At 40.3% G+C, this 10000-nt stretch overlaps 2 protein-coding genes and 1 pseudogene across 3 annotated transcripts in view; 1 reads left to right on the top strand and 2 right to left on the bottom strand.

Moving 5' to 3' along the window:
- LOC138056368 (protein AATF-like) overlaps window positions 1-189 on the top strand; it is a 15875-nt gene extending 15686 nt beyond the window's left edge. For both annotated transcript variants that reach the window (XM_068902149.1, XM_068902150.1), the window contains exon 12: window positions 1-189. This exon is cut by the window's left edge and continues 67 nt beyond it. In XM_068902149.1, the coding sequence (XP_068758250.1) occupies window positions 1-6 (6 nt within the window). In that variant the 3' untranslated portion in view covers window positions 7-189.
- A 5130-nt stretch (window positions 190-5319) lies between these two features.
- The window catches only part of LOC138056367 (tetratricopeptide repeat protein 28-like), a 4744-nt gene continuing 63 nt past the window's right edge, over window positions 5320-10000 (bottom strand). Inside the window, exons 1-2 of the mRNA XM_068902147.1 lie at window positions 6357-10000; window positions 5320-5907 (exon numbers count right to left, since the gene is read on the bottom strand). The exon at window positions 6357-10000 is cut by the window's right edge and continues 63 nt beyond it. Of these exons, the coding sequence (XP_068758248.1) occupies window position 5907; window positions 6357-9709 (3354 nt within the window). The 5' untranslated portion in view covers window positions 9710-10000 and the 3' untranslated portion in view covers window positions 5320-5906. The remainder of the gene's footprint in view (window positions 5908-6356) is intronic.
- The window catches only part of LOC138055753 (G-protein-signaling modulator 2 pseudogene), a 573-nt pseudogene continuing 317 nt past the window's right edge, over window positions 9745-10000 (bottom strand).

Genomic DNA, 10000 nt, shown 5'->3' with positions numbered 1-10000 from the left:
AGATGACAGACTCCAGTTTTGTAATGTAGCGGTTTCTTTGAGGTGCTTTGCATCGCTTTGTAATTCAGGAAAGATTATCTATCAAACGTATGCACATGCAAGTCAACTGGTTTATACACCAGTCTTTGGCTGCGAAAAGTTGAAGTTGACCCAGAACATCATTAAAGGAAAAAGACAAAGCAATACAAAGTAGTTTGTGACGTCAACTCCGTAACTTCCCCCCCGGGGGCATCCAGGAGTTGAACTACTTTCTCATTTCATTGTTTTCAAGGTTGTAGTTCTCAGAGAACAGAGGCCCATTTCTCGACTTACAAAACTGCCAGTTCGCTTGTTTTGATAGGCTTTTCTTCTAACATGATTCTGGAGTTTGTTGGCTGTTAAGTCACCAAAAATGTCTGCTTTCCCAAGGTACAGTGGGAATTGTGAACCCCTAAAGGAGCCCCACAAATTTCGTCACTTTCGAGAAACGGGCCCCTGGTACTCAAATTCTTGGCCGATTTTTACTCAGTTCTTGGAGTTTGACTTTGAAGACGGTTTTGCTCGACTGCAGAACGCCCTCCGTAAAGTGGCTTTTACGATAGTGTGGAATACATTTGACCCAGAATGCGTCCGATTGTGCTGCTTTCAGATTTCCGATGCGCAGGTTGTTACACATCGGGATTGGCGCAACTGTGATACAACTCGTCTTCCACCGATGTGGGCTTAGTCTTACTTCCAGGCTGGTTGACTTTTGTTGGTTTTCTTATCTGCGCTGCGATATTTTCACGTGTTACACCGGGTTTCCCTCTCCTCATCAAGAAACATTCGATTTTCTTTGCTTTAAATTTCATGTAATTTGCGGGATGTACACACTCAACCTAATTTGCAGCGCACTAGTGGTCGGCCTAAGAAATAAATAAAAAGATGTCGATCGTTTTGCATAGACTGAAGTCAAGTCGCCTATACCCTGTAGCGAGTTGAATGTACAAGATTTGTTCGTTTTATTTTAGTCATTTTTAAGTGAATCGTCCGGTCTGTTACGCGATGGCGAAACGACCTCATACCTGTAGGCGAATCAACTTCACATATGTGAGCGAATCGACTTGTTGGCGAAACGACCGGTTGCCAAATAGAGTGATCATGATGTACTTATTAACCGAGAGTGGGGTCTTTTAAGGTAAAATTACCATGTAGGGCCTTGTCGTATTGACCGTATTGATTGGCTAGGTCAATACAGCAGGACTGAGGCCGCTTGAGACTTTCCTGCAAAGACCAAAACTTCGATGTATGGCTTTTTTGTTGATTCAAGTAGAAGTGATCACTTCACAACCGAGCCTTTATCATTTCATTTTGAAACCGCACTCATGCGATGTTCTCCGGTTCAAAACATCCGATTGGCAAAATTTTATTTATTTTTTAAATTATGATCTTTAATTCATCTGCTTCACTGTTTGTTAGCAGTTCCGAGACCCAGCTCCATAAAGACTGTTCCTAGACCTCTCTGTGACCGCCATGACAGTTAACAGGCAAAATACAACGTACAAATTAAACAAACTTTCCTTGATTTTTTTTAACGAAAATTTGCCGTTTTCCGGTAATTAACGCGATGCCAGATCTCTCATATTTCCAGCAAATGGCATTACACGTTTGCACATCAGGGTTCCACGACCATATACTTATTATATTCTGTGCGAAGTTTACATCCTGTGTACGGTAGTCTTCCGACTGCTAGGATTATTAAATATGCATGAACTGCGAAAATAGACGGCATGCAAAATAATCAAGTGAAGCTATGATCTTCGCAGTTATGAGAGCAATTTTTGCAATTGCATAGAGAAGCCTGAAAACTTCAGGACTGCAACGGGGTTTGAACCCGTGACCTCGTGATTCCGGTGCGACGCTCTAACCAACTGAGCTATGAAGCCACTGACGTTATGAGCTGGTCATTTGTGGGTTCTAATGGTCCCGTGAGGAATGAATCAATGATGAAATGGTATATGAAATGAATCATATATGAACTGCGGATATGAAATCAAGTGAAGCTATGATCTTCGCAGTTGTAATATATGAGAGCAATTTCAGGCTTCTCTACGCAATTGCAAAAATTGCTCTCATAACTGCGAAGATCATAGCTTCACTTGATTTCATATCCACAGTTCATATATGATTCATTTCATATACCATTTCATCATTGATTCATTCCTCACGGGACCATTAGAACGCACAAATGACCAGCTCCCAACGTCAGTGGCTTCATAGTTCAGTTGGTTAGAGCGTCGCACCGGAATCGGGAGGTCACGGGTTCAAACCCCGTTGAAGTCCTGAATTTTTTAGGCTTCTCTACGCAATTGTATAAATTGTGTACTTAACTGCGAAGATCATAGCTTCACTTGAGGATGATGAGTCTCCAAAAGCAGTGCTATTGCCAGTGGCTATTTTCATCATTCATGCAAAATAATAAGAGCTCTATTATCATGCAAACGTTTTCTTTTGTTGCGATGGAAAAATAAGGTTACTGATCACGTGAGTGAAAACAATTAAAAGGCCATTTCCCAGCGAGTCTAAGTGCATATTTTTCGAGATGGTAATTAGTGACTTAGAACTAATTTTCTAGCCTGCGAAAACCCGTTTTCGCACGCTACTAATCTTCATAAGAAAAAACTTCGCACTTAGACTCACTTGGAGAGGAATAATGATGATAATAACAACAATGGCATTTATATAGCCCGTATAACAACATTGAATTCGGGAATGGTCTTCATCACCATATATCACGTATCTATTTGCAGGCTCCAATTTCGTTGGGTACAGGATTCAGCTCTATTGTGTTTACGATTGTCTCTTTTTTTTGTGTTTTCTAAACCAACTACGAGATCCGTTATAATTGCTGCGTCATGACCTTTAATCACCTTTGATTTATCTACAGTACCGTAACAAAGTAATTAAGAGTTGTGAAAACAATAGGACAAAAAGAGGTTTATGCAAAGCCCCAAAAGAGACCTTGCAGGAAATTCAGGTCGTTACGGTTATCCTGGGAGGTAAAGATTGACGTTGTATTCAAGTGACATGCTTTTCAATAAGACAATTCTTGTCATTTTGACTATGACTTGTCATTTTGACTATGACTTGTAAACTTTTTCAGCCAAAATAGAGAGCATTGTTATATTTCAACTTCATATTTATTCAATTTCACCCTCATTGTCAAATTGCTAAGTTGTTTTTTCTTTTTTTTACGAAAAACTGTGATTAACATTGTACAGTAATATGTAGCGGGGGGTAAACAAATAAAACTTTCAATGATACTTAATCTACGTCACAAACGTTTGTTTTTCATTTCGTGCAAGAATCCACGCAGTTAGACATGGCAGAGCTACTGCATGTCCTCCACAGTTTTAGTTGGTTTGTTAGGGCTTGTGTACTGGCTAGGTATCCAGCCCTATAGCTCGCTTCTCGGCAGCTCGCCTCTCCCAGGTCCCATAGTATGGCCTTGGGTTGGAAGTCTGCCCGATGTCTTCAGATACGGGGGCCTTCACAAAATGCTGTTAAACTACTTCTACAAATACGGCCGCGTCTATAAGATTTCCATGGGGAGATCTCCCTTGATTGTGGTAACTGACCCCGAGATTCTCAAACAAATAATGGTGAAGGAGTTTTGGAAGTTTACGAATCGTCCGCCTTTGGTAAGATTTAATCCTCCGTTAGATGCAGCTATCTTTATCGCGCGTGACGAAACCTGGAGGCGTGTAAGACACACGTTGACCCCGACTTTCACCGCATCCAAACTAAAACAAATCGTACCAATCATCAAAACGTCACGTGCTAAAGCTCCCTACAAAGCACGAGTAAATTTTTCGGACAAAAAAGAATTGCTCAAGCCCGTAGGGCGAAAAATGACAAATGCTTGTTTATGCCAAATAGCCCTTTTCATGGTTAGGTTTTCTCATTGGCATTACATTATAATCTCGTATGTATGTGAGACAATTTCGGGCTATTTGTAGTTTTAACCCGAAATTACCTCGCATTTACATTAGATTACATTGTAATGCAAATGAGAAAAACTAACTGTGAAAAGGGCTATAACTCCTGAAATTTTGGGGTTACTTATTAATAATATCCGTAAATTATAGGAAGACAGAAAATCAGGAAAAGTGAAGTTTTGACAGCGCGCGCTTTAATTTTCGATGAAGCTCATTCAGCTGATTGGTTGAAACAGATGACAACGTTTGTCAAATTCAAACCTTTACAAGGTTCAAAAGTCATTCAATTGTAAACTAAGATTTGTAATTACCACCCGTGTTACACTCGTTTTTTGCTTTTGCACCAGTGTCAGTTACACGAGAACTGCACTATTTTTTTCAGCCAATCAGAACTGAGGATTTTTTCACGTATGTCATTAATAAAGAACGAACTGTCAGGTGCCAGTTGTCCAAACGATGGATTGCGCTATCCAGCTTATAAATCACTATCCAGCGGATAAACACGAGCAAAACCAATTGAGTTATCCAGTGAATAGTGATTTATCCCGCGGGTAGCGCTATCTATCGTTTGAACAACTGGGACAGCACAATAAACTATTGTCGTTATGTATATCATTAAAGAACAAACTGTCAGCACAATAAACTATTGTGGTCTTTTCTCCCGGATTGTTCAATATATTTTAAATATATCAGTTTGTATATGTGCAATCAATTGTGACGATCCTGTCTAGGTTATTAAATATTCTCATAGAAAATAATTAGCCGATCAGATTGCGAGATTACGAGCAATTGTGGTAAAAATTCTCATGGAAGATAATATGAACTCTTAGTATGTGTGTAATCAAGTGTATCGGTCCCGTTAAAGTTATTAAATATTCAAATCACAATAGCGTTGGACTACTCGACAGCAGTAACATCATGTAAGAAGAGGTAAAAACTTGAAAAAATAGTTTTTTAAAAACGTTTGGGTAAAGGGTTAGGGTTAGGGTTAGGGTTTAGGGTTTGCTTCTGGGGTTTAGGGTTGGGGATAGGGTTGGGGTTTTGGAGCTTCAGGGCTCCACAGCTCCACAACTCCACCAACCGTAGAACCCCCACTTTGTATACTACTCCCTTGTGTATTACTGGTGAAGAGTGCGTAGCAGGCTGAGATAAAAATCTCTGCAAAGATATAATTTTCCAGTTGTGAAGGTGGCTATGAATCTGCTCCAGAGATTTTTTTTTTCCTAACTTTGCTGCAGATTTGTTGGTTTCCCAAAGATTATTCCAGGAATGGAACTACTTTCGGCGGAACGCAAACTCATTCTTTCACTTTGCTAAAAAACACCACCGATAACCCGAGGGAGTAGGCCCTATAAAGCAACAATTTTTTTAAGAAAAGAAAAACGTCTTCTTTATTGCTGATGGTTTCATTCTTTTGTTATGCAGGAGAAAAATAAAAAAAAAATTCATCCAGCGTTTCCTTTCTATTTTGTGATCTTTGAATGTTGCAGATGTGTCTCTTTTCTTTATCGTGGTAAAAGCCTGATGTTAAGGGTCATCAGAAGAAGTGTTGTTTATATTTTCTTTCGAAACTGGCTTACACTCCTTGACAAAAACAGTTTCAAAGAAATAAATCAAATATGAGTTTTAGCAACTCAACTATAGCACTTTGATCTTGATCGCCATTGGAGCAAAAGTGCCTTTTGAAGTTATATGAGAAACGTAGTATCGAAATAATGGGTAAAACTAGCACTTTACTAAAGATCTAAGCTTTCTATCATAATTATATTTCACTTTACAATAGTCTCAGTCTGTTGGTTAGGTAACGAAGTCAACTTCTACTAAACCTTTGGAGCTTGTTCTACTGGCATAACCATGCTTGTTAACCCGTTCTACATTTTTTTTTAAAGTTCGGCAATCACTGAAGCGTCAGGCTCTGCCAGGTAGTCTTCTTGCATATTTGACATCGATTCTGGAAGAACAAAAAAATGAAAAACAGTTCCAACTATAGCTGGTCCTTTCGAGCACACACAATGCGCCGATGCGAATGGCTACGTGCAGGACGATGCTGTCTTAGAATTCCTTACAAAAGATGAAGTTCAGAGATCTATGGGAGAAACAAAAGATACATTGTGAGGTGATAAATGAGCCATCTTCACCCGTTAACAAAAAGCCAGAAAAGGCTGAACGAAAATAGTTTGTCCACCAATGTGAAATGTGTCAGTTATGCTTCTGTGCATGCGTAATAGGCATATGGAAATTACGTTCGTGACAAAAGCGTGTTATAGGAAACTTTGAATTGTTTACATTATGAAGCTAGCATCTCGTTATCATGCCATCGTAGGCCTATTTGATTTATATTGTAAGTTTTCCAATTTGAAAGTACTCTTGTTTTCTGAGTTAAACTCGAACTTAACATACCATTTTTTTGGAAATTCCAGCATGACATCATCGCCAATCAGCACAAATGGCGCCCAGTGCTTTATAGCGCAATACTGCCTTGACTCTCGCAAAGATTTCATTGCTTGTTGAAGAGCTGCACTTGCGCTTTTTCCGTGGAGCAGCTCCTGGTAGAAGCTCCTCATGAACAGCAACGTTGCCTCGTCATCAATTGCCCAGAGTGACACCAAAACAGACCGAGCTCCAGCACACAGGAAAGCCCTTGCAATCCCCACCACTCCCTCAGACTTCACTTCTCCACGGCCACTGTGACAACAGCTCAGCACAACTAGTCTTGCTCGAAGAGAAATTGTCTGAACATCCGACATTTTCAAAGTGAAGTCTTCCTCTTTGGGAATTGGCGATTTCCGTTCGGTATTTGGGGCTAAAGCAATTTCTCCCGTTTTTTTGCATCCATGTGCTGCAATGTGAACTAAAGCAACTGATTTCATACTTTTTAGCACCTCAGCTTTCGTGGCACTTTTTCCAGTCAGCGGTGTTGTCTGCAGAAGTTCTCCAATCATCTCTACTTCTTTTTTTGCGAACTGAAGCTGTTCCAAAATGGGCTCCCCTTTCTTGTTAGTAATTTCCTTCAACCATGGATCACCTACAAGCAGTGCTCCAGTCTTACTGTGGAAGTCCTCAGGTGCACCAACGATCACATTAAGGGCGGTCAACGAGGGGACGGTGCGGATCCTGATAGATTCACTCAATGCAGAATATGGAGCCAAGCAAAATGGTCCATCGGGAACAACGATTAACTCATCTCCCTGGAGCAGGTCTGCAATTGGACCGAGTAAGACATCATACAGCGGTTGTAAAGAGTTAACGGAGGATAAAGTTGGTAAAACTGTTTTCTCTCTGATAGGTTTTCTGCTGCAAGACAGGTCACTGTGTAGTGGATCCAAAGAACGGTTCTCGCATCTGACAACATCCCCTGCGCCGATCCCTTTCAAAATAGTTTCCATCAACAAGTCAGCACTTCCATTCGCGATTTCGTTTTGTCGAAAGCTGACCTTGCCGTCTTTTCTTAGCACCCAAAACGTGATCTTGTTCTTGTCAAGTGCCACAAAAACTGCTTGTGAAGGTAAAAGCTCTAATGCAGCTGAAAGAGTTTTCTTCGGAGCAAGTGCAAAAAATGACTGAGGGTCAATGCCGTATTGTTCTTTCAAAATATCAATCAAAGCCTGTGCTCGACCTTTCTCAGCAGCATACAAAGCTTCTTCAATCTCTCCATTCTTCAAAAGTGTCCTCCACAGAGCAGTGTATGACACGGGATAAGAATCACGAAAACTTATTTTCCATTCATCTTCTGACTTCAGAGTATGTCTTATTTCAGCAAAATGTTTTATACTTAAACGATAACAACTAAGTGCATTACTCAAAGAACCCGACAATTCATGATCATGACCTAGCGAATACCACGCGATTCCCTCTCCAAGAAAGTCTCCAATTTCCCTTAAAATACCAAGGCTGTGTTCATGATACTCTATGGATTCCTTAAAATTACCTAGATTGGTATAGGCACTTCCCAGATTTCCATAGGCTGATCCCTCCCCAGCTCTATCCCCTACCTCTTTAGCAATACTAAGATGTTTTTCAAAGTACTCAATAGCTCCTTTAAAATTACCTAGATTGCAATAAGCAGCTCCCAGATTTCCATAGGCTGATCCCTCCCCAGCCCTATCCCCTACTTCTTTCGTAATACTAAGATGTTTTTTGAAGTACTCAATAGCTTGCTTAAAATTACCTAGATTGCAATAGGCAGCCCCCAGATTTCCATAGGCTACTCTCTCCCCAGTCGAATTCCCTACTTCTTTAGCAATACTAAGATGTTTTTTGAAGTACTCGATAGCTTGTTTAAAATTACCTAGATTGCGATAGGCATTTCCTAGATTTCCATAGGCTGATCCCTCCCCATTCCTATCCCCTACTTCTTTAGCAATACTAAGATGTTTTTCGTCGTACTCTATGGCTAGTTTAAAATTACCTAGACTGAGATAGGCAACTCCCAGACTTCCATAGGCTAATCCCTCCCCAACCCTATTCCCTACTTGTTTAGCAATGCTAAGATGTTTTTCGTTGCATTCAATGGCTTGTTTAAGATTACCTAGATTGCGATAAGCAACTCCCAGATTTTCATAGGCTAATCCTTCCCCAGACCTATCCCCTACCTCTATAGCAATACTAAGATGTTTTCCGCAGTACTCAACAGCTCCTTTAAAATTACCTAGATTGCGATAGACAGCTCCCAGATTTCCATAGGCTGTTCCCTCCCCAGCCCTATCCCCTACTTCTTTAGCAATACTAAGATGTTTTTCTAAGTAATCAATAGCTTGTTTAAAATTACCTAGATTGCGATAGACAGCTCCCAGATTTCCATAGGCTGTTCCCTCCCTAGCCCTATTCCCTACTTCTTTAGCAATACTAAGACATTTTTCGTAGTACTCAATACCTTGTTTAAAATTACCTAGATTACAATATGCAACTCCCAGATTTCCATAAGCTGATTCTTCCCCAGCCCTATCCCCTACTTCTTTAGCAATACTAAGATGTTTTTCGTAGTAATCAATGGCTTGTTTAAAAGTACCTAGACTGAGATAGGCACTTCCCATTTTTCCATAGGCTGATCCTTCCCCAGCCTTATCCCCTACTTCTTTAGCAATACTAAGATGTTTTTCTAAGTAATCAATAGCTTGTTTAAAATTACCTAAATTGCGATAGACAGCTCCCAGATTTCCATAGGCTGATCCCTCCCCAGCCCTATCCCCTACTTTTTTAGCAATACTAAGATGTTTTTCGTAGCACTCAATAGCCGCTTTAAAATTACCTAGATTGCAATAAGCAACTCCCAGATTTCCATAGGCTGACCCCTCCCCAGCCCTATCCCCTACTTCTTTAGCAATACTAAGATGTTTTTCGTAGTACTCAATGGCTTGTTTAAAAGTACCTAGACTAAGATAAGCACTTCCCAGATTTCCATAGGCTGATCCTTCCCCAGCCTTATCCCCTACTTCTTTAGCAATACTAAGATGTTTTTCTAAGTAATCAATAGCTTGTTTAAAGTTACCTAGATTGCGATAGGCAACTCCCAGATTTCCATAGGCTGATCCCTCCCCAGCCCTATTCCCTACTTGTTTAGCAATACTAAGACATTTTTCGTAGTACTCAATACCTTGTTTAAAATTACCTAGATTACAATATGCAACTCCCAGATTTCCATAAGCTGATCCTTCTCCAGCCCTATCCCCTACTTCTTTAGCAATACTAAGATGTTTTTCGTAGTAATCAATGGCTTGTTTAAAAGTACCTAGACTAAGATAGGCACCTCCCATTTTTCGATAGGCTGATCCTTCCCCAGCCTTATCCCCTACTTCTTTAGCAATACTAAGATTTTTTTCTAAGTAATCAATAGCTTGTTTAAAATTACCTAGCTTGCGATAGACAGCTCCCAGATTTCCATAGGCTGATCCCTCCCCAGCCCTATTCCCTACTTCTTTAGCAATACTAAGATGTTTTTCGTAGCACTCAATAGCCGCTTTAAAATTACCTAGATTGCAATAAGCAACTCCCAGATTTCCATAGGCTGATCCTTCCCCAGCCTTATCCCCTACTTCTTTAGCAAT

This window comes from Montipora capricornis, chromosome 7 (assembly GCF_036669925.1).
Source record: "Montipora capricornis isolate CH-2021 chromosome 7, ASM3666992v2, whole genome shotgun sequence".
NCBI lineage: Eukaryota > Metazoa > Cnidaria > Anthozoa > Scleractinia > Acroporidae > Montipora > Montipora capricornis.
This window is presented reverse-complemented; position numbering and strand designations above follow the sequence as displayed.